Raw genomic sequence first — 23,592 nt, forward strand, 5'->3', positions numbered from 1 at the left:
TTTTAGGAGATAGTATTTTTTGAGTATTTTTAATCATTAGTATAGGTTTAGGCTTAGTGTATTCTGTATTTGCACAATAAAGTATATCCAGAATACAGATTTTTTTTTTTTTTTTGGACAATTTAGATGTTAGAGAAAAACGAATGATCAAAAGTATGTGAAGTTTTAGATTATGTGGAATGTGAAAAGAACTAATAATTTTATTTAAATTACCAAATGTTTGGTGTCATAAAATGTGGCTTCTTAGTATCTTTTACTATTTCACGTGGAAACTTCCATATTTCCAGACCAGCAGATAACCTTCGTATACTTAAATGAAGAATATTTTTTCCATAGGTAATAAATGGTCTTGATTGATAGCAAAGTTAACAGGTACTCTGCCTGTTTTAAAACAGAACAAATTGCTGATAGGATTGATGGAGTCTTTTTACGTTTTGTTATAGCAAAAGTAAACATAAAATCTTGAAAAACAAAAAAATTAATGTCCTTTTGTCTGTTATGTTTTTGATTGGTGCTTAATCAGCAGAGATTACATTTGAATATAACTGTTAACTATCTAGAATACTCTCTATTTTGACTTTTTTCATTAATTTGACAAATATTTTTTTGAGACCCTGCCATGAGTGCCTGGCATTGCTCTAGCTGCTATGGGAGTATATTTATGAACAAAATAGACTGAATTCCCCCGCTCATGGAGATTGCACTAGACTTAGAAAGTCTATGACATAGGTAGGGCAGAACAGATGATGGCTGGGAAAACTGAGAAGCAGAGATGTCAAGCAGCCCACCAGAATTGAAGACACAGAGCTTGAATTTCTTAGCATTGCATGGCTGGTTACCGGCCAAGTTGGGATTAGAACTCCCAAGCATCTTGTTAAACCAAACTACCTGTCATGGTACTGAAGCAAGGCAAGCTCTACATTAGGAAAAGAGAATATTTGCTCTTTATGTCCTTAGCTTTATCTTTCTGGAAAAAGATAAAAACATTGAAAGATTTGTTATACTTTGATTTACCAATGTTATAGGAAAAGACAAAGTGAATCATAAAGCAGTGATTTTCTTGATTAAAGCTTATGATATACTGAATGAATGAGGACAGTAGCTTGTGGTTTTAATGCAGTGTTAACAGGCAGGGTCAAAGGGAGGAGAGGGAGGCCAGATCAGTAGGAGTTCCACTTCCACTTTGAGCAGCACAGCTTAACCTTTACAGTTGACCCTTGAACCATGTGGGTTAGGGGTACCGACCCTGCGTGCGGTTGAAAATCCATGACTTCACTCCCCAGAACTTAACCCCTAAAATTAGCCTGCCGTTGACTGGAAGCCTTGCTGATAACATGAACAGTCCATTAACACACATTTTATATGTTGTATTTATTATATACTGTATTCTTAACAGTGAAATAAGCAGGCTGGGTGCGGTGGCTCACGCCTGTAATCCCTACACTTTAGGAGGCTGAGGCAGGTGGATTCCCCGAGGTCAGGAGTTCGAGACCAGCCTGGCCAGCATGATGAAACCCCGTCTCTACTAAAAATACAAAAAATTAGCTGGCATGGTGGCGCATGCCTGTAATCCCAGCTACTCAGAAGGCTGAGGCAGGAGAATTGCTTGAACCCGGGAGGCGGAGGTTGTGAGCTGAGATCGCACCATTGCACTTCAGCCTGAGTGACAAGAGCAAAAAACTCTGTCTCGAAACAAACAAAAACAATGAAGTAAGCTAGAAAAAAGAAAATGTTATTAAGAAAATCATAAGGAAGAGAAAATATATTTATTATTCAGCATTAATATTCATCATTAAGTGGAAGTGGTCTTCCTTCTTGTCATCACATTGAGTATGCTGAAGAGGAGGGGTTGGTCTTGCTGTCTCAGGGATGGTAGAGGGAGAAAAGGTGGAGGAGGTGGAAGGGGAGGCAAGAGAGTCAGGCACACTCAGTGTAACTTCTGTTGAAAAAAATTCATATCTAAGTGGACCCACGTAGTTGAAACCCATGTTGTTCAAGAGTCAATTGTATTAATTTTTTTTTTTTTAATGTTTTGGAGTTTCTCAAAGATTTACTTGACAAAAAGGATTTTGATGGCTCAAAAAAACAAATAGGCCCAGCGTGGTGGCTCACGCCTGTAATCCCAGCACTTTGGGAGGCCGAGGTGGGCGGGTCACGAGGTCAGGAGATTGAGACCAGCCTGGCTAACACAGTGAAACCCCGTCTCTACTAAAAATACTAAAAGTTAGCTGGGCATGGTGGCAGGCGCCTGTAGTCCCAGCTACTCAGGAGGCTGAGGCAGGAGAATGGCGTGAACCCGGAAGGCAGAACTTGCAGTGATACAAGACTGTGCCACTGCACTTCAGCTTGGGCGACAGAGCCAGACTCCATCTCAAAAACAAACAAACAAAGAAAAACCCAGTGGCCTCTACGGCAAGCAACGTAGCGTAGTATAGAAAACACTGGCCTGGAAATCAGGCGACCTGGAATCACCATTGAGTTGTAGGTCCCTTCCCTTCTCTGGACCTTGGTTTTGTCAGCGATAAAGGGTGGGGATTAGACTGGATGATCTTTAATATTTAGTTTTAATACTCTGATTGTATGATTTTTAAGCTTCATATTGGACTAATATGATTTTTGTGGCTGTAATGAAATCCAGAAAAGAGAGCTTATACCAATGTGTTTATAGATTAGTAGTAGCATGAATACTATTAATGCTTCCAAAAAAAATCACTTTTTTACTCAATTATTTTTTTTTTCTGGAATGTCTTTTTTCCTTCTCTACTTACAAAGCCTCACTTTCCCCACTTATACTTGACACTTGAATGGCATTATTCTTGTGCTTTGACGTAGGTTTTCATATTGATTTTTCTGCTGCCTTCCTCTCCCTGTTTCATTGTGATTGTGTGGTTTTTGTTGTTGTTTTGTTTTTTTGGGCATTCCAGCTACCTTGAAAGCAGTTGCCTGACTAATGTATGTTATCTTGCCAATCTTACCTTTTGCTTTGCATCTGGCTATTAATACCTTTTGGGGGTTTTTTCTTCTTTTAACGTTTTCATTTTTTATTTTCTGTGATTGGTATTTCTTTGTTCAATTCAGGTTAGAATTGCCCCTACTGTCACTACCTGGAGTAACAAAACTCCTACTGCCCTTCCCAGCCATCCACCTGCAGCCTCTCCCTCTGACACACAGGTATATCCTTCATTATTCCTCTTTGAGCAGAATTCTGCTCACCTAAATATACATAGTTATATGTTCTGTACTCACCTTCCTCAAGCTGTTTCACCCCCACTCCCCATCCATCTGCCTGCTCATTGCATTTTAATGCTTTTAGGATGCAAGAAGCAGTTTTTAGTATAATTAATTTATTTCCTTATCCTTCCTCTCCTTTTGCAGTTCTAAATTGACTTGAACTACAAAAACACCAACCAAGGTTTTGGCAGTGGTTTAAATCTGATTTTACTGAAGACTTTTTTTCTTTTTTCTTTTTCCTTTTTTAGCATTGCAGAAATTGAAGAGAAACAAAAGATCCCTTTATGGCATTTGTACTTATATTTACAGAGTGGAGTAGTGGATGGAAATTAGTAGAGATGGAAAATCCTGGTGACATTTCATAAATATTTTTAAAGGCTGTTAGCATCTTTTGCCATTCATTGCAATTATTACTTTGGATCTGTCTGATCTTTAATCATTCAAAATGTGCTGCTCAGAAAATGTGCTTTTCTGAGGAAGATAGAATATGCAAAATGCAATGTTTCTTATGCAATAAAGTGTTTTTTTGTTTTTTTTTTTTTAAATAAACATAGAATTCCATTTCAGAGATTATAATTCCATCTGGTGAAGTTCCTGGTTCTACTTGTAATCCGCCTTCTTACCATGTTCTTGTTTCCTAGGGAGAAAATCCTCCACCTCCAGGTTTCATAATGCATGGAAATGTTAATCCAAATGCTGCCGGTCAGCTTCCCACATCTCCAGGTCATATGCACACCCAGGTACCACCTTATCCACAGCCACAGCGTAAGTAATGTGACCCCAAAGTCCTTTCAGAGCAGTATTTATGATCCAATGTAGTAACTTTACTTTGAAGCCCCAAAGTCATTGTCAAATCAATAAGGAAGAACCATTCTGCATAGGATTCCTGAGTCCCTGCTGCAAAAAAAAAACGTGTTTTTTTAGGAGGTGGCCTGAATCACCATGCTAGGAAGTAGCTTCTTTGTCACTCTGTTCAGAGTAGTTGATTCCTGTTCCTCAGCTATTACTAAGACTTGTTAAAGAGAATCAAGTGTCCCATTTTGATACAAAGAAACAAAATTTTAGAAATTATTTAATATGTATTCTTTTTCTTCAGGCAAGGTGACACAAATTATTTTTAGAAAAATGGTTTCAAGGGGCATTTGTTGTTACTGTTTTTCCATTTTATTTATTTAATAGACTTTGTATTTTAGAGCAGTCTTAGGTTCACAACAAAATTGAGCAGAAAGTACAGAGTGCTCCCACTATTGAGGTCCTGTGCCACAGTGTGTATTTGTTACAATCGATGAGCCTACATCAGTGTCTCATTATCACCCAAAGTCCACAGTTTACACTCTCAGTGTTGTACATTCTGTGGATTTTAACAAATGTGTAATGACGTATCTATTAGTGGCATTTTTAAAACAAAATAATTATACATGGAAAGTGAAATATTGGCATTGTTTGAAAATTTAAGCGCAAAAAAATAAAATTCTCAAAGGGGAAGATTTAATGAGTGTGTTCTGTGCTAAAATGGATGTTATTACTCAACATAAATATGAATTTGATACAACCTTTTCACTCTTAAACGTTTAGAGTGAAAGCTGTCTTTAGAGTAGATAAGGAACAGATACACTTTTACTAGATTCACTCTGTTGAGGTTCATACCTACCCTTGGTCACAAAGAATGTCATGGTATTTATATTTATATCTCCCTAAGCCAAGCATAATGGCTCATGCCTGCAATCCCAGCACTTTGGGAGGCTGAGGCAGGAGGATTGCTTGAGGTGAAGAGTGAGCCCAGCTTGGGGAACAAAGGAAGACCCCATCTCTACCAAAAAAAAATGTCAAAATTAGCTGGGTGTGGTGGCACCTATAGCCTGTAGTCCCAGCTGCTCAGGAGGCTGAGGCAGGAGAATCCCTTGAGCACAGGAGTTCGAGAGTACAGTGAGCTACGATTACACCATTGCACTCCAGTTTGGGTGACAGAGCAAGACCCTGTCTCAAAGAAAAAAAAAAAGTCCACAACTCCCTAATCTCGGTTTAGGTCTTTGCATTAAAGCATGAGTTGGCTGCCTTGCCTGATTGTTTACTAACCATCTTCATACTGTATGTAAAATTTTGTTAGGGATCTTAGAGTTGGCTGTTAATCTGGAACTGTGCTCAAACTCAAAATTTCAGTAGCTGGTGATTTAACTGGATGTTGGAGAAGATATTTGATGCATAACAATAGTGTTCACCCTACAGTTCTTACTGGGAGGAAGGTCTGGAGCTGCCACCAAACTCCATGTAACTTTTTCTGTAAAATGGGGTGCTTAGAATATATAATTCCTCCCTGGTTCCATCTGGTGGTCACTGTAGTCTTTTCACAGGATCAAGAAAAGTCTCAGAAAAGGGTCAGTCTTGCAGTTCTTGGGTCTGATGATTCAAAGATTTTCATAACCAGCAGCAGTTTGGGGATGGCATTTTTCAAGTACTGAATCTATTGAATTTAAGCGTATTTGGGGCATTTGAGCCTCAAAAATATAACTGTAAATTTTTAATTTGGGATTATAACTTATTTTGATTAAAATCATTTCTATAGACTGAGATAACTTTTTAGTTTTCTGCTACTATCTGAATAAACTTGTAACTAATTGAAATTTCTGTTTCTTCTCCTTGGTGTAGCTTATCAACCAGCCCAGCCGTATCCCTTCGGAACAGGGGGGTCAGCAATGTATCGACCTCAGCAGCCTGTTGCTCCTCCTACTTCAAATGCTTACCCTAACACCCCTTACATATCTTCTGCTTCTTCCTATTCTGGGCAGTCTCAGCTGTACGCAGCACAGCACCAGGCCTCTTCACCTACCTCCAGCCCTGCTACTTCTTTCCCTCCTCCCCCTTCCTCTGGAGCATCCTTCCAGCATGGCGGACCAGGAGCTCCACCATCATCTTCAGCTTATGCACTGCCTCCTGGAACAACAGGTACACTGCCTGCTGCCAGTGAGCTGCCTGCGTCCCAAAGAACAGGTCTGCGCTTGAAAGGGATTTGGTTTGGCCCACTCCTTTGTTTATGAACAGATGGGTGGATGGAGGGGTATTATTTCTAACTGTTTATAAACTGGGTAATGTGAGGTGTTGACCGAGGTTTGGGTTTGTTTCTTTGGTGTGTGTGTGTGTGTGTGTGTGTGAGAGAGAGAGAGAGAGAGACAGACAGAGTCTCGCTCTGTCACCCAGGCTGTAGTGTAGTGGTACAATCTCGGGTCACTGCAACCTCTGCCTTCCGGGTTCAAGTGATTCTCCTGCCTCAGCCTCCCAGGTAGCTGGGATAACAGACATGCACCACCACACCCAGCTAATTTTTGTATTTTTAATAGAGACAGGGTTTCATTATGTTGGCCAGGCTGGTCTCAAACTCCTGACCTCAAGTAATCCACCCACTTCGGCCTCCCAAAGTGCTGGGATTACAGGTGTGAGCCACTGAGCCTGGCCTTGATTGAGTTTTTGTTGTTGTTGTTGTTGTTTTGTTTTGTTTTGTTTTCTTTAAGACCCAGTCTCATTCTGTTGCCTGGGCTGGAGTGCAGTGGCATGATCTCGGCTCACTGCAGCCTCCACCTCCTGGGTTCAAATGATTCTCCTGCCTCAGCCTCCCAAGTAGCTGGGACGACAGGCACAAGCCACCATGCCCAGCTAATTTTTGTATTTTTGGTAGAGATGGGTTTCACCATGTTGGCCACACTGGTCTCGAACTACTGACCTCAGGTGATAGCCCACCTCAGCCTCCCAAAGTGCTGGGATTACAGGTGTGAGCCACCGCATCCGGTCAGATATTACTACTTTTAAAGTCTTAAGGAAAGAGAGTTGATCCCAGAATTATACACACATCTTCCTCCTTTGATGTACAGTCATATGCTGCCTAATAAAGTTTCAGTCAGTGACAGACCATGTATATAATGGTTATCCCATAAGATTATAATGGAGCTGAACATTTTCTATAGCCTAGAGATGTCTTAGCTGATACACTGTTGTAGCGCAACATGTATTATTCATGTTTTGTTTTGTTTTGTTTTGTTTTTTTGAGTCAGAGCTTCACTCTTTTGCCCAAGCTGGAGTGCAGTGGCGCAATCTCCGCTCACTGCAAGCTCCGCCTCCCGGGTTCACACCATTCTCCTGCCTCAGCCTCCCAAGTAACTGGGACTACAGGCGCCCACCACCACGCCCGGCTGATTTTTTTGTATTTTTTTAGTAGAGATGGGGTTTCACCATGTTAGCCAGGCTGGTCTCGATCTCCTGGCCTCGTGATTTGCCCACCTCGGCCTCCCAAAGGGCTGGGATTACAGGCGTGAGCCACCGCGCCCAGCCTACTCATGTCTTTATAGTGTTGCTGGGGTAAACAAACGTGTGCCGCCTGCCACTCAGAAGAGTATAATACATACAATTATGTACAGTATATAATACTTGATAGTGATAATAAACAACTATTACAGGTTATATATTTACTATACTTTTAATCATTATTTTAGAATGTATTTCTACTAGTTTTTTTTTTTTTTTTAAGTTAACTGCTAAACAGCCTCTGGCAGGTCCTTTAGGAATTATTCCAGAAGAAGACCTTGTTATCATAGAATATGACCGCTGTGTTTCAATGCCCCTGAAGGCTTTCCAATGGGACAAGATGTGGAGGTGGAAGACAGTGATACTGAGGATCCTGACCCTGTGTAGGCCTAGGATAATGCATGTTTTTGTGTCTTAGTTTTTAACAAAAATTTCAAAAGTAAAAAAATTATGTGTATATATATGTGTGTGTGTGTGTATATATATATATATATATATATATATATATATATATATATGTGTGTGTATATATATATATAAAATGGCATGATCTCAGCTCACTGCAACCTCTGTCTCCCGGGTTCAAGTGATTCTCCTATCTCAGCCTCCCGAGTAGTTGGGATTACAGGTGTGCACCACCAAGCCCAGCTAATTTTTGTATTTTTGGTAGAGACAGGTTTTCACCATGTTGGCCAGGCTGGTTTCAAACTCCTGACCTCAAGCGACCCTCCAGCCTCAGCCTCCCAAAGTGCTGGGATTATAGGCTTGAGCCACTGCATCTGGCCATAAATAAATTTTTAAAATAGAGCATATTTTTGTGCAGCTATATAATATTTGTGTTTTATGGTGTTATTACAAAAGAGTCAAAAAGTTAAAATATTTAAAAGTTTATAAAGTAAAAAAGTTACAGCAAGCTAAGGTAATAAAATAATTTTAGGGCGGGCGCGGTGGCTCACGCCTGTAATCCCAGCACTTTGGGAGGCCGAGGTGGGCGGATCACAAGGTCAGGAGATCGAGACCACAGTGAAACCCCGTCTCTACTAAAAATACAAAAAATTAGCCGGGTGTGGTGGCGGGCGCCTGTAGTCCCAGCTACTCAGGAGGCTGAGGCAGGAGAATGGCGTGAACCCGGGAGGCGGAGCTTGCAGTGAGCCGAGATCGCGCCACAGCCTGGGCGACAGCGCGAGACTCCGTCTCAAAAAAAAGAAAAAACAAAAAAAAACAAAAAAAAATAATTTTAAATAAATTTAGTGTAGCCTAAATGTAGTGTTTATAAAATCGACAGTAGTGTATAGTAATGTCCTAGGCTTTTACCTTCACTCACAACTCACCCAGTGCATCTTCCAGCCTTCTAAGGCTCATTTGTGGTGAGTGCCCTATACACGTATACCATGTTTTAAATCTTTTATACCATATTTTTACTGTACCTTTTCTATGTTTAGAACACAAATACCATGGTGTTACAGTTGCCTAGAGTATTGTGTTTAGTACAGTAACATGATGTACAGGTTTGTACCCTAGGAGTAATAGGCTATATCATACAGCCTAGGTGTGTGGTGGGCTCTACCATTTAGGTTTGTGTAAGTGCACTCTGTGATGTTCACACGACGATGAACTCACTTAATGATGTATTTCTCAGAATGCATACTCATTACTAAGTGATACATGACTGTATAATATTAAAGTCCAGAGTACCAAAACTTACACACACACACACAGTATTTATCATCCTTAACTACACAAATAAGATTCCAGTAATACACTGCAGATACATCAATAGTTTGATATTTTAGAGAGGAATGCTAATTCATTTGTGGAGTTCCAAAAATTACCTTTTATAACCTAGGTGACTGAAGATAGTATCCTTTCTCCGTAGTTGGGTAAGAATCAGAATTCTTGAGTGAAAGAGGTAGCATGGGTTGGAGTAAATCCCCACTTAAAAAGTGGTACAGGGAAGTAGTGAAGGGAATTAACATTTATTGAGTTCATATTGGACATGTTCTAGCACTTGTTATATGTTTTCTTATTTAAGTCTTACAACCTTGAGAAGTAGTAACAATTATTTCTGTGAGACTGAGTTTCTTAGGAGTTATGTTTCAGGATTGCACAGTGATAGTCTCCAAGTTGAGATACAAACCAGGTTCCCTATCTTCAAAGCCCATGTTCATTCTTCTGTACCAGGTAGTTTAGTCCTGGTGTAAATGATAGAAAACTATCACCATTGCAATTTCAGAAATCATCCAGATGATTTTTGTTTGAGGCATTTGTTACTTTATAATCTAAATTAAATATTTACATAGGTATTCTTTTTCTCCTTAAGCAGAAGGGCATTTGGCCTTGAGATTAGTCTTTGTTTATATACAAAGTAACAGAACGTTCTAACCTGGCTGAGAAACAGAGTGACTAAAAGGAAGAAGAAGCCAGACAACAGCTTTTCAGTGTTGAGCATGCAGTATGCCTGTCTGCTTTGTTACCTCTTGAACGTTAGTAGTCTGCTATATTTTAATCTACTGACAACTTTATCTTATAGTAGTCTGCTGTATTTTAATCTACTGACAACTTTATTTTATTTTCTTTTTAAATTTCCTAAAAGTTTTGCTTAGGTTATACAAATAATTATAAATGAGGCTGGGCGTGGTAGCTCATGCTTGTAATCCTGCCACTTTGGGATGCCAAGGCAGGTGGATCACCTGAGGTCAGAAGTTGAAACCAGCCTGGCCAATGTGGCAAAACTCTGTCTCTACTAAAAATACAAAAATTAGGCCGGGCGCGGTGGCTTGTGCCTCTAATCCCAGCACTTTGGTAGGCCAAGGCGGGTGGATCACCTGAGGTCAGGAGTTGGAGACCAGCCTGGCCAATATGGCGAAACCCCGTCTCTACAAAAAACACAAAAATTAGCTAGGCGTGGTGGTGCATGCCTGTAATTCCAGCTACTCAGGAGACTAAGGCAGGAGGACCGTTGAACCCAGGAGGTGGAGATTGAAGTGAACCGAGATCGCGCCACTGCACTCCAGCCTGGGCAGCAAGAATGTAACTCCGTCTCAAAAAAGAAAAAAAAAAAGAAAAAAAGAAAAATTAGTCAGATGTGGTGGCAGGCACCTATAATCCCAGCTACTCAGGAGGCTGAAGCAGGAGAATCATTTGAACCCTGGGACAGAGGTTGCAGTGAGCTGAGATCGCGCCACTGCACCCCAGCCTGGGTGAAAGAGTAAAACTCCATCTCAAAAAATTATAAACAAAAATTTTGTCATTCCAGTGTGTCTCAGATAATGATTTTGTTTAGGATTTAGAAATTCGAGCCGTTCAATGGTTAATTTCTGACAGATAGCAGAGACTTTCAAGCTCTCTATTAGTGAACCACAAAATTAACGTGCTCAGGGCTCAACATTCATTCGGTAAATTTTCGACGGATACCTGTTTGGTCTACAATCAGAATTATCCCAGAGACAATAGAGGCAGAAAAGACCATACATTTCTAGTGAAGAGCAAATAGCTCTGCTATAAATTGAACATGTAATTTGTATTTAGGCCAAATTTTGGAGAGCCTTAAGTGCCAGGGCAAGGAGTTTTACTTCATATAATACAATAAGAAAGAAGTTTCTCATGAAGGATTTTGAACTGCTGAGTGGTGCAGTCAAAGTGGTACTTGAGGGAGATTAATCTGGATGTAGCCTTGCAAGATAGATTGTGGGCAGCACAGCAGAATCAGAGGTAAGAAAACAGACTCTTTCCTAGTTCTAGGTAGGAGATGGTAACAGCCTGAGTTGGGATAGTGCATTGCGGTTTCTGTGATGGCAGCACAGGACAGCAGGGAGTTTTCCCTGTTTTACTATCTAGGATAACTGACTGTCACTTCTGTTTCTGTTTCTAGGGGAGAGAGCACTTTGAAATATGAAGACTAATTTAATTTATGTGTATAATCTTGTACTTCACATAGAAGAGTCTTGAAGGGAAATAATACTGTATATTCTCATGAAACAGTGTTCTGAAATTTAAAAAAATTTTCATGAACATTCCTTAGGCAAATTATAGCACCTAGTTTTAATTATTCAAGTAAAGGAAAGCATGATATCCTTCCTTCCTTTTCTTTGAATAATTCTATCTTGTATCATTAGAAAATGACTTCAAGGATTCAGAATGTCTTTCTAATTTTTAATTTTGTGATACTCTTTTTAAACCTGTGACATGCTAGGCTTATAGGGAAAGGAAAGATATATGGTTGACAAAGATACTCTATTCTGTTTCAAATTAATCTTCTAGCCAAAAGTCTCTATGCTTTTAGCACTAATATTTTTCTCTGAGTCCACTGAAAAGTGTCTTAGCCAGTGCATAGATTCTACCATTATGCTCCTGTAAGAGTACCTAAGAAGGTTTCCAGTGAGAAGTGGGATTGGGTAAGGATGTTGTGCAACTCCACCCCTGCATGTGAGACCAGCAGTTCCCTCTTCCTTCCCCCAAAGATTCTCTGGACAATGAATCTCTACACTAAGGTGGATAACACTCCATAGTGTTCAGTGACATGCTATATTTATTTTTTAAATGAATGTTTCTTGGAGTGGGCACGGTGGAGTGCGTGAGCCCTGGAGTTCAAGACCAGCTTGGGCAACATGGCAAGAGCCCATCTCTATAAAAAATACAAAAAATTAGCCAGGCATGGAAGCACGTGCCTGTATTCTCAGCTATTTGGGAGACTGAGATGGGAGAATCGCTTGAACCCGGGAGACAGAGGTTGTGAGCTGTGATCGCACCTCGGCAGCAGTGAGACCCTGTCTCAAAACAACAAAAAAAGTTCCTTGGTTTTTATTAATTTTTCATTGTAGGAAGTTTGTAAAAGACTCAAAGTCATATAAAAAATAAAATAAAAATTACCTATAATTCTACCACCCAAATATAACTACTATTAATTTAGGTTTATTTCCTTCATACACATATATACATACATACATAAAAACTTGCATTAAAGTTTTTATTGTGGTGAAATATATATATAAGATAAAATTTGTTTTAACCATGTTTAAAGGTACAGCTCTGTGCCATTAAGTACATTAATATTGTTGTGCAACCAGCAGAACTTTTTTTTAAAAAGTTTTGGGATTCATAGTGGGTGTATATGTTTTTAAGGTACAGAAGATATTTTGATACAGGTATACAATGCATAATGATCACATCAGGGTAAACAGTATTGGAGTATCCATCACCTCAAGCATTTATCATTCTTTGTGTTGCAGACAGTCCATATACTCTTTTAGTTACTTTTAAATGTACAATAAATATTGTTGACTGTAGTCACCCTGTTGTGATGTCAACTAGATCTTACTCAGTTCTATCTAACTATATTTTTGTACCCATTAGCCATCCCTGCAGAACTTTTTCATCATCTCATACTGAAACACTATACCCATTAAACGATAGCTTCTGCTCCCCACAGCTTCTGGTAACTACTGTTCTACTTTCTGTCCTGTGTATTTGACTATTCTAGGTACCTTACATAAGTAGAATCATGCAACATTTGTCCTTTTGTGTCTGGCTTTTTTGACTGGCATAATGTCTTCCAGGTTCATCTATGTTGTAGCATGTATCAGAATTTTTTTTAAGGCTGAGTAATACTCCATTGTATGTATATACCACATTTGTTATTCATTTGTTATTCATCTGCTGATAGACACTTTGTCTATTGTGAATAATGCTGCTGTGCATTTGAACAAGGATGTGCAAATATCTATTTGATTAAAAGATCTGTTAATTCTTTTTTTTTTTTTTTTTTTTTTTTTTGAGATGGAGTATCACTCTGTTGCCCAGGCTGGAGTACGGTGGTGCAATCTCAGCTCACTGCAACCTTCACCTCCTGGGTTCATGCGATTCTCCTGCCTCAGCCTCCCAAGTAGCTGGGACTACAGGCACGTGCCACCCTGCCCAGCTAATTATTGTGTTTTTAGTAGAGATGGGGTTTCACCGTATTGACCAGGCTGGTCTCAAACTCCTGACCTCGTGATCCACCTGCCTTGGCCTCCCAAAGTGCTGGGATTACAGGCATGAGCCACCGCGCCCAGCCAGCTTTTTAGTGTGTTTACCTAGAGGTGGAATTGCTGGATCAAACAGTAATTCTACATTTAGTTTTTTGAGGAACCACCACACTGTTTTCCACAGCAGCTGTATCATTTTACATTCCCGTCAGGAACGCACGAAGCTTTCAGTTTCTCCACATCCATGCCAATAGTTGTGTTTTCTGTTTTTTATTTTTTTATTTTTTTTTGAGACGGAGTCTCGCTTTGTCGCCCAGGCTAGAGTACATTGGTGCTCACTACAAGCTCCGCCTCCCGGGTTCACGCCATTCTCCTGCCTCAGCCTCCGAGTAGCTGGGACTACAGGCACGCACCACCACGCCCAGCTAATTTTTTGTATTTTTAGTAGAGACGGGGTTTCACCGTGTTAGCCAGGATAGTCTCGATCTCCTGACCTCATGATCCGCCCGCCTCAGCCTCCCAGAGTGCTGGGATTACAGGCGTGAGCCCCCGCCCCCGGCTTGTTATTCTGTTTTTTAATAGCCATCCTAATGGATTTGAAGTAGTACTTCATTGTGTGCATGCATTTTTAACAAATTAGGATCATAACACAAACACACACATACACGTAATTTTACATCTTTTTCCTTTTTTTTTTTTTTGAGAAAAGTTCCACTCTGTCACTCAGGCCGGAGTGCAGTGGCTCAATCTCAACTCACTGCAGCCTCTATCTCAAGCAATTCTCATGCCTCAGCATCCCAAGTAGCTGTAACTACAGGTGTGTGCCATGACATCCAGCTAATTTTTGCATTTTTAGTAGAGACGGGGTTTCACCATGTTGGTCAGGCTGGTCTCAAACTCTTGACCTCAGGTGATCTACCCACCTCGGCCTCCCAAATGTTGGGAATTACAGGTGTAAGCCACCACGCCTGACCTTACTTTTTTCTTAATATTACACCGTGAACCATTTTTCCATGCCCTTAAAGTTATGTCATGTTTTAAAAAGAGTAAAATACTCATCCCCGCTTTATAGTTTTTCGAACGAGTTAAAAAAGGATAGGGAAGGATTATCTCCTCTCCAGTTTTCTGAGACATTTCTATTCAAGGTTAAAATGTACTGTGTTGATATTTTTTTTAAAGTGTTGACCAAGAGTATCATTTTTCACATCCATAATGAATCTCCATGTTACGGTCTTCTGTAGATATTTATGTTCTTCAGGTAGCTTGTTTTATGTCCTGTCGCTATTAAGGGATGTCTCTATAAAGTAGAGATCAGTTGAACTGTTTGTAAAAAGTCATGAAATCCCAGCACTTTGGGAGGTCAAAGTGGGTGCATTGTTTGAGGTTAGGAGTTTGAGACCAGCTGGGCCAACATGATGAACCCCCATCTCTACTACATATACAAAACTTAGCCAAGCATGGTGGCGAGCACCTGTAATCCCAGCTACTCAGGAGGCTAAGGCAGGAGAATCACTTGAACCCGGGGGGTGGAGGTTGCAATGAGCCTAGATTGTGCCATTACACTCCAGCCTGGGTGACAGAGCGAGACTCCCTCTCAAAAATAAAATAAATAAAATCAATCCTTGAGTACGAGAAGTTTTTTTAAGAAAAGTCACTAAATCTAAATCTATAAAAGCAAAAAGGATTGAAAGGGGTTAGAATTATAATTGAGACAAAGCTACGTTAAATTAATAAAAGGACTGTTGGGGTTTTACTAAAACACATAGCTTAATATATTGCATGGTTTGAGGTTAGGAGGAGTTAGGCATATATTTTGGGAGAGGGGTACCTAATTATAAAATATGACCTTCTCTTCAGCAGACCTTCCCCACCCCCCTTTAACTTATTCAGGCTAGCCAACTGACTGTTCCTCTTGAGAGACTTGTTTTGCTTCTATTCAGTTTTACCCCTAACTTGGAATTTGATTTTATTATGACTTTGGTGTCATTTTACCAAGGGGACATAAGAAAATAGTTCCACAGACTTTTTTGTGCTGCTAGTAGTTGGTAAAGTCTGGATACCCTCCCAGGATTCAACACCCACAGCTTAAAAGCAGTCCTCTCATCTTCTGCATCTTCTTATGAGGAACAGGAAGAGAGCATGTTGTTTTGACCTGACTAAAGGGTCAAGCCCAGCGTATTTCCAATACTTTTAGGTTTGTATTATATTACCTCCCTCAGCCAGAAACTGAAGCCTGGTGCTTGAGAGTGCATGAGTAGTCGGGAATCAGGTCAGTCCTTTATTGGAATGCACACACAGTAACTCACCAGGCATTTGTGAACTATACTGTTAGGAACTTATATCTCACATGGAGAGCTAGGTTGTAAAGTCATCATTTGAGATAAAAATAGAAAATCACTTATAGTCAGTTATCATTGATCCTTTTTACAGTTAAACCCCAGATGAAAAAGTTGGCTTGCATTTATATCTTGTATGAAAAACATCTGTCAGTAGGCCGGGCGCGGTGGCTCACGCCTGTAATCCCAGCACTTTGGGAGGCCGAGACGGGGGGATCACGAGGTCAGGAGATCGAGACCATCCTGGCTAACACGGTGAAACCCCGTCTCTACTAAAAAATACAAAAAATTAGCCGGGCGAGGTGGCGGGCGCCTGTAGTCCCAGCCACTCGGGAGGCTGAGGCAGGAGAATGGCGTGAACCCGGGAGGCGGAGCTTGCAGTGAGCTGAGATCCGGCCACTGCACTCCAGCCTGGGCGACAGAGCGAGACTCCGTCTCAAAAAAAATAAATAAATAAATAAATAAGAAAAACATCTGTCAGTAAACATTAGAATTGCACTCTACACAATGAGATTTCAAACTATGGGATTACCTCTCCCGCCTCACAGTTTCCCTGTGAAACTGCTTCTTGAGTAGAGTTCAAACTCAATTGAACTCACTATATTTTTTCTATTGTTTTACTGCCTATTTAATTGCAGAATGAAATCACAATTTTAGTTTCTGCTTTGCTCCCTCCCTCATCAATTAATGATAGCTGAATCCACATAAGTTATGTGTCTGACATACTGACATTGTATACCCTTGATTTGAGGCTGGGCCTGGCCTGACCCTAAGTATTTGACAATTGGGATTGCTGTGTTGTCAGTCTGTTTTTCTCTTGTCCACTGCTAGAAACTTTGGTTTCCTATAAGAAGTAGTTATTTCTGGGAGACTTGTGCTTAGTCTGCAAATCTGTATTTTTTTTTTTAATTATACTTTAAGTTTTGGGTTACATGCAGTTTTGTTACATAGGTATAGACATGCCATGGTGGTTTGCTGCACCCATCAACCCGTCACCTACATTAGGTATTTCTTCTAATGCTATCCCTCCCCTACCCCCCCACAGGCCCCGGTGTGTGATGTTCCCCTCCCTGTGTCCATGTGTTCTCATTGTTCAACTCCCACTTACAAGTAAGAACATGTGGTGTTTGGTTTTCTGATCTTGTGATAGTTTGCTGAGAATGATGGTTTCCAGCTTCATCCATGTCCCTGCAAAATACGTGAACTCATCCTTTTTTATGGCTGCATAGTATTGCATGGTGTATATGTGCCACATTTTCTTAATCCAGTCTGTCATTGATAGACATTTGGGTTGGTTCCAAGTCTTTGCTATTGTGAATAGTGCCACAATAACCACACATGTGCATGTGTCTTTATCATAGAATGATTTATAATTCTTTGGATATATGCCCAGGAATGGAATTACTGGGTCAAATGGTATTCCTAGTTCTAGAATAGGAATCTAGGAATTGAGGAATCGCCACACAGTCTTCCACAATGGTTGAACTAATTTACACTGCCATCAACAGTGTAAACGCATTCCTGTTTTTCCACAACCTCTCCAGCATCTGTTTCCTGACTTTTTAATGATCGCCATTGTAACTGGCATGAGATGGTATCTCATTGTGGTTTTGATTTGCATTTCTCTAATGACCAGTGATGATGAGCATTTTTTCATGTGTCTGTTGGCTGCAAAAATGTCTTCTTTTGAGAAGTGTCTGATCATATCCTTTGCCCATTTTTTGATGGGGTCGTTTGCTTTTTTTCTTGTAAATTTGTTTAAGTTCTTTGTAGATTCTGGATATTAGTCCTTTGTCAGATGGATAGATTGTAAAAATTTTCTCCCATTCTGTAGGTTGCCTTTTCACTCTGATGGTGTTTCTTTTGCTATGGAGAAGCTCTTTAGTTTAATTAGATCCCATTTGTCAATTTTGGCTTTTGTTGCCGTTGCTTTTGCTGTTTTAGACATGAGGTCTTTGCCCATGCCTATGTCCTGAATGGTATTGCCCAGGTTTTCTTCTAGGATTTTTATGGTCCTCGGTCTTAAATTTAAGTCTTTGATGCACCTTGAGTTAATATTTATATAGGGTGTAAGGAAGGGGTCCAGGTTCAGTTTTCTGCATATGACTAGTCAGTTTTCCCCTACGCCATTTATTAAATGGGGAATCTTTTCCCATTGCTTGTGTGTGTCAGGTTTGTCAAATATCAGATGCTAGTAGATGTGTGGTGTTATTTCTGAGGCCTCTGTTCTGTTCCATTGATCTGTATATCTGTTTTGGTATCAGTACCATGCTGTTTTGGTTACCGTAGCCTTGTAGTAATGTTTGAAATCAGGTACTGTGATGCCTCCAGCTTTGTTCTTCTTGCCCAGGATTATCTTGTCTATGCAGACTCTTTTTTGGTTCCATATGAAGTTTAAAATAGTTTTTTCCAATTCTGTGAAGAAAGTCAGTGGTAGCTTCATGGGGATAGCATTGAATCTATAAATTACTTTGGGCAGTAAGGCCATTTTCCTGATATTGATTCTTCCTATTCATGAGCGTGGAATGTTTTTCCATTGGTGTCTTCTCTTATTTCCTTGAGCAGTGGTTTGTAAGTCTCCTTGAAGAGGTCCTTCACATCCCTTGTAAGTTGTATTCCTAGGTATTTTATTCTCTTAGTAGCAGTTGTGAATGGGAGTTCACTCATAAATCTGTATATTCTTACAGAAAGGACCATATGAGGTGGTTACATTATTTGCTGGGCCTATTCTCATTTATATGCACAGTGTGACCCCAGAAATTGTTTCTGCAGAGTGCAGACCACTGGGGCCTCCTCAATCCAGCAGTGAAAAATGATACCACTGTGCTAAGATAAGCACATTTATCTTTATCAAATGCAGGTTGAAGTCTGTAGGACGTGTAGAAATCACCCCATTTCTCCAGTTCCCTGCTGCTTCAAGAGAGTGTTGGACCAGCAGCATTCATATCATCTGGGAGATGGCTGCAAAGACAGTATCTAAGCTTCTATCACTATACCTAATGAATTAGAATCTGTGGTTTAACAAGATCCATAGCTGATTTGGATTCACAGCTTTGAACAATACCAAAATAGACACATTAGGTGAATATGTTAGGAAGTGCTATCCCCTCAGTGATATTTCTTCATTAGTTAAATAGTAGAAAAACAATCAATGCAAACAATTAGGGAAACATTTGTTTTTAAATATGAAGGGATAAAATTTTCTCATAAAAAAGATAGAAGAGTAAGAAAAAAGTGATGTTTAAGAGTTAATTGGATCTAACAAATGAATTCCCTTTGTCAAAAAACTGGTTACTTAGAGGACAATTCACATGACTTGGTTAAAAAGTAAGTTTTGTTCTCTTATTAAATTAATTTATACTTTCTGGGGATTAATTAAGGGAGAAGAAACAATTATAAAATGAGTAAAGTTTAGAATGTCTTCAGTAAACACTGTTAAGTAATTTTTACATTTTGTCTACAGAAACCCATTCTGTCCAAGACCAGGCACCTATGTTGGAAGGTGAATTGGTTGTAAAATATACCTTTGGAAATCTTTGAATAATTGAATACAATTAATGAATGAACATTAACAATAATGCATGTGAACTTCAAAGATGATGATATCCTAAATCTGATCAGGATAATTTTTTTTTTTTTTTTGGCTTCCCAATTGAATCAAATTTTACAACTGATTGAATTTACATGATTACACAAGTAGCTTGGTTATAAAGGCTGTCTGTTTTATATAGACATAAAGAAAACAACTATGCCAAGACTGTCTTAAGCCACGGGTAAGACTAGAAAGTGATTGCAGAGATTTGAATGATTAATCTATGTAGAACCAGAAGTTTAAGAATTTGTTAATCAGAAAGCAGCATATGAGTTAATATTTTGTGGTTAACTCTTGGCTGTTTTGAGCCACATCTGATTTTCTGTCTCCTAGTAAACTTTTAAGAAATGAATTCTACTTTTATTTTTTTATTTTTATTTTTTACTTTTTTAAGACAGAGTCTCGCTCTGTCACCCAGGCTGAAGTACAGTGACAGAATCTTGGTTCACTGCAACCTCCACCTCCCAAGTTCAAGCAATTCTCCTGCTTCAGCTCCTGAGTAACTGGGACAACAGGCGTGCACCACCACACACGGCTAATTTTTGTATTTTTAGTAGAGGCAGGGTTTCACCATGTTGGCCAGGCTGATCTTGAACTCCTGACCTCAAGTGATCCACCCGCCTCAGCCTCCCAAAGTACTGGGATTACAGGCGTGAGCCACTGCGCCTCGCCTGAATTATGTTTTAAAATCAAGACAAGTAAGTGCTGGTGGTTAGTTGAAGATCTGTATTTTTTAAAGTTTCTGTGACTTTGGTTTGACAGTTTTCTTGTGACTTAATATGTATATCATTTAAACAAGTGCAAGTTAAAATATTGAAAGAACATTTATTGGGAAGGGAATAATTTTTTGTCTTTACATATATACATACATAAAAGTTTCTTTAGCAAGTATCTGGTTCCTTATAGAGGATATCAAAACTCACACTTAGTGAAATGTAAAAGAATTAATTGTGATTTAGAAATTATTCTGTCTTATTTCCAGCATGTTGTATTCTTTTTTCTTTAAAGATACTGGCATTAAAATACTTAATAAGTTCTGCTATTATCGTTCATTTTTCACTTTGAAGTAACACGGTTTTTTGATTTGTTAGTGTGTGTGTGTGGTTTTTTTTAAGAGGAAATTTACTACAGTTGGTAGTATTTTAATTTTATATTTGCTATTAGCCTGGAAATTTTTTTTATGGCATTAAAAATCTTAGCACAGATATTTGAATACCCTTTTTTACTTTGCTTATAATTCCCAAGGCAAAGATGGTAAAAATTACTAGTGTTACATAGTTGGAGTCTGCTTTTATCTTAATATTTCTACCATGTTTAGAATAGATGATTTGCTCATGTTGAATTGCCCTCTTGGCAAATAGGAGATTGCTAATTTTATTGTTTTTTTATATGTTGAATATATCAGAAGCCTGGTGTTTTTTTTGTTTGTTTGTTTTTCTGTTTGTTTTTGTTTTTTAGCAGACTGTATTTTCATTATTAGGAGAGAATAGTAAACTGATCTTTGAAAGTCATACACCAATATAAATAAAAACTTCACCACCCTAAATTTAGCACAGCTCTTTCAGTTTAAATGGAAACAGTGTCAAGATATTTTACCTACCAAGTGAAGGCCTTGTTCCTATTAAGAGATGTGAGTGTGAGAATCCAGGGCTACATAGTGATCCCACACTCAGCTGGTAAAACCTTTGTGTGACAGTTATCTCAGGGTTAAGGCAGAATTTTGAAGTATTAAGTGATGGATTCAGTTTTACTTTTTTCCTTTCAGGATTCTAAAGGAATACGTTCTCTGTTATAGGTCCTCAGAATGGTTGGAATGACCCTCCAGCTTTGAACAGAGTCCCCAAAAAGAAGAAGGTACTAGAAAAAGATGTTCATCCAATGGCCTACAGATGTAATGTTAACCACATAGCCACTTGGAACACACTATACTTCACTGATCCTTTTAAAGGCGAAGCTTACTGAGTGATGTATTTAAAGTGATTTAAAGCGTACTTCAACATGCGCCTTCTACTCCATGGAGGGAAGGAAAGAAAGTAGAAAACAGTATCATCAAAACCTTGTTCTGATGATGGTGATATTAATTAAAGCCCTTTTAGAAGGCAAGATATAAATTCCCAACCAGCCTCTTTCAAAAAGTAGAAAATTTCAGGCTTCAGGGTTGCTTTTTTTTTTTTTTTTGGAATTACTTTGGTCTTTGGGTTCTACTAGTAATCATGAATTTGGCAATTAAATTTTGGACTTTTTCTGTCACATATAGTGTGAATGAAATAGCCTCATGGCTGAGCACTGTACAGATCTCAGTAACTGTTAAGAGCTGTTAGAGCACAAATTAGATGCTTCTTTCTGCCCAAGCCATTTTTACTTCTAAAAAATTCCTAGTGACTTCCTTCCCTAAATATAATGAGAGGCCACAATATAAAATTAGGAGGCTTTAAATGAGGAAAGAATGCCAATATTTAGGTTAGTATTAATCAGAAACTGAATTTAGTACTTTTAGTGTGATAGAATTGCCAAATAATGTCTACTTAGGTATTACATTCTGATCATATTAAACACATGTGCACATACACGCACATGCATACTTGGCACCTCTGATTCCAATATTGCTACACACAGTTCTCCAGACCTGATACCCTCTTTCAAAAATGCCATGGTGACTATAATCCCAGCACTTTGGGAGGCTGAGGCAGGCGGATCATGAGGTCAGGAGTTCTAGACCGGCCTGGCCATTATGGTGAGACCCTGTCTCTACTAAAAATACAAAAATTAGCTAGGCGTGGTGGCACACGCCTGTAATCCCAGCTACTTGGGAGGCTGAGGCACGAGAATTGCTTGAACCCGGGAGGCGGAAGTTGCAGTGAGCTGAGATTGCGCTATTGCACTCCAGCCTGGGTGACAGAGCGAGACTGTCTCAAAAAAAAAGCTATGGTTTTAGCTCCCCTTTATTGGGGATAAGTATGGGAGGGCAAAGGGAGACAAAGAAGTCCAAGTTTGAGCTCCCTATCCGTCTTAGCCAAATCAGCTCTATTTTTGTTTTACTTTACTTTATTCTGCATAAAATTTCATTAGAAAAAAGCTTTCTACTACTATTAAAAAATTTGTTTAGCCATGGTATAACCTCACTCCCTTATTTTAAGCTGAAGAAATGTTGCTATCATTTTTATTCTTACTGCTGGTGTCTTTTATTTCCATCTTTTAACAGATGCCTGAAAACTTCATGCCTCCTGTTCCCATCACATCACCAATCATGAACCCGTTGGGTGACCCCCAGTCACAGATGCTGCAGCAACAGCCTTCAGCTCCAATACCACTGTCAAGCCAGTCTTCATTCCCACAGCCACATCTTTCAGGTGGCCAGCCATTCCATGGCATACAGCAACCTCTTGGTCAAACAGGCATGCCACCATCTTTCTCAAAGCCCAATATTGAAGGTGCCCCAGGGGCTCCTATCGGAAATACCTTCCAGGTAACAGTAAATTTGTAGAAGTGGAATGGGAGGATGGCTGTGTTTCAGTATATTTTCTTTAATGTGCTAACTTTTATGATTACATGATTATTATTAAACATCTAGACAACCTAAACAAAAAATAGTAACTTTTTTTTTAAAGATTGATCATGTATGTATATTATTTTTCAATTACATGGCCACATAAAAGAAGGTTATACATTTAAGAGTGTTTACTATAACTTGGCTAGGTCAATAGCCATAATTTAAAATCAGATGAATCATCTCTGCATCTGAGGTTGCTAAGTAAAAGCTGTTTCCAAAGATTTTTCTCTTTAAAATAGAAAATAAAAATGTAGTGAGTTATATATTTTTATGTGTATGTATAAAAGCTAATAATACAGCCTTATCTTCAGATAGAGAAAAACATTTTTTACTTGCTTTTCACAACACAAACAGCCAGTTGGCAAAGTCCTGAATGTTGAAAAATTGAACACATTTCTACATAACACACTTAGACATAGTTAAGTATTTTGATCTATTCATGAGAAATAAAGAGCTTAGATCAAAGTTCAATATAAGAAGATGAAACAAACTCCTGCCCAAGTAAAAAAACTAGTTCTACTGTCTGATTCTGTCTTTGATTCATTGAAGTCAAATTTGTAAAGATTGTATCTCTTGTCACAAGAGTATACTTTACTGTTAAGAGATAATATGCCTGAAGCTGGGCAC

General features: G+C 39.1%; 1 protein-coding gene across 50 annotated transcripts in view; it reads left to right on the forward strand.

Moving 5' to 3' along the window:
* SEC31A (SEC31 homolog A, COPII coat complex component) overlaps positions 1-23,592 on the forward strand; it is an 82,512-nt gene that overhangs the window by 50,749 nt on the left and 8,171 nt on the right. For 12 of the 50 annotated variants that reach the window (XM_078003413.1, XM_078003423.1, XM_078003430.1 and 9 more), the window contains 5 exons: positions 3,873-3,996; positions 5,878-6,219; positions 19,287-19,325; positions 21,211-21,269; positions 22,618-22,881. In XM_078003413.1, the coding sequence (XP_077859539.1) occupies positions 3,873-3,996; positions 5,878-6,219; positions 19,287-19,325; positions 21,211-21,269; positions 22,618-22,881 (828 nt within the window). The remainder of the gene's footprint in view (positions 1-3,872; positions 3,997-5,877; positions 6,220-19,286; positions 19,326-21,210; positions 21,270-22,617; positions 22,882-23,592) is intronic. The other 38 variants (XM_078003416.1, XM_078003429.1, XM_078003439.1 and 35 more) reach the window with 4 other exon arrangements.

The sequence above is a fragment of the Macaca mulatta genome, chromosome 5 (assembly GCF_049350105.2).
Source record: "Macaca mulatta isolate MMU2019108-1 chromosome 5, T2T-MMU8v2.0, whole genome shotgun sequence".
NCBI lineage: Eukaryota > Metazoa > Chordata > Mammalia > Primates > Cercopithecidae > Macaca > Macaca mulatta.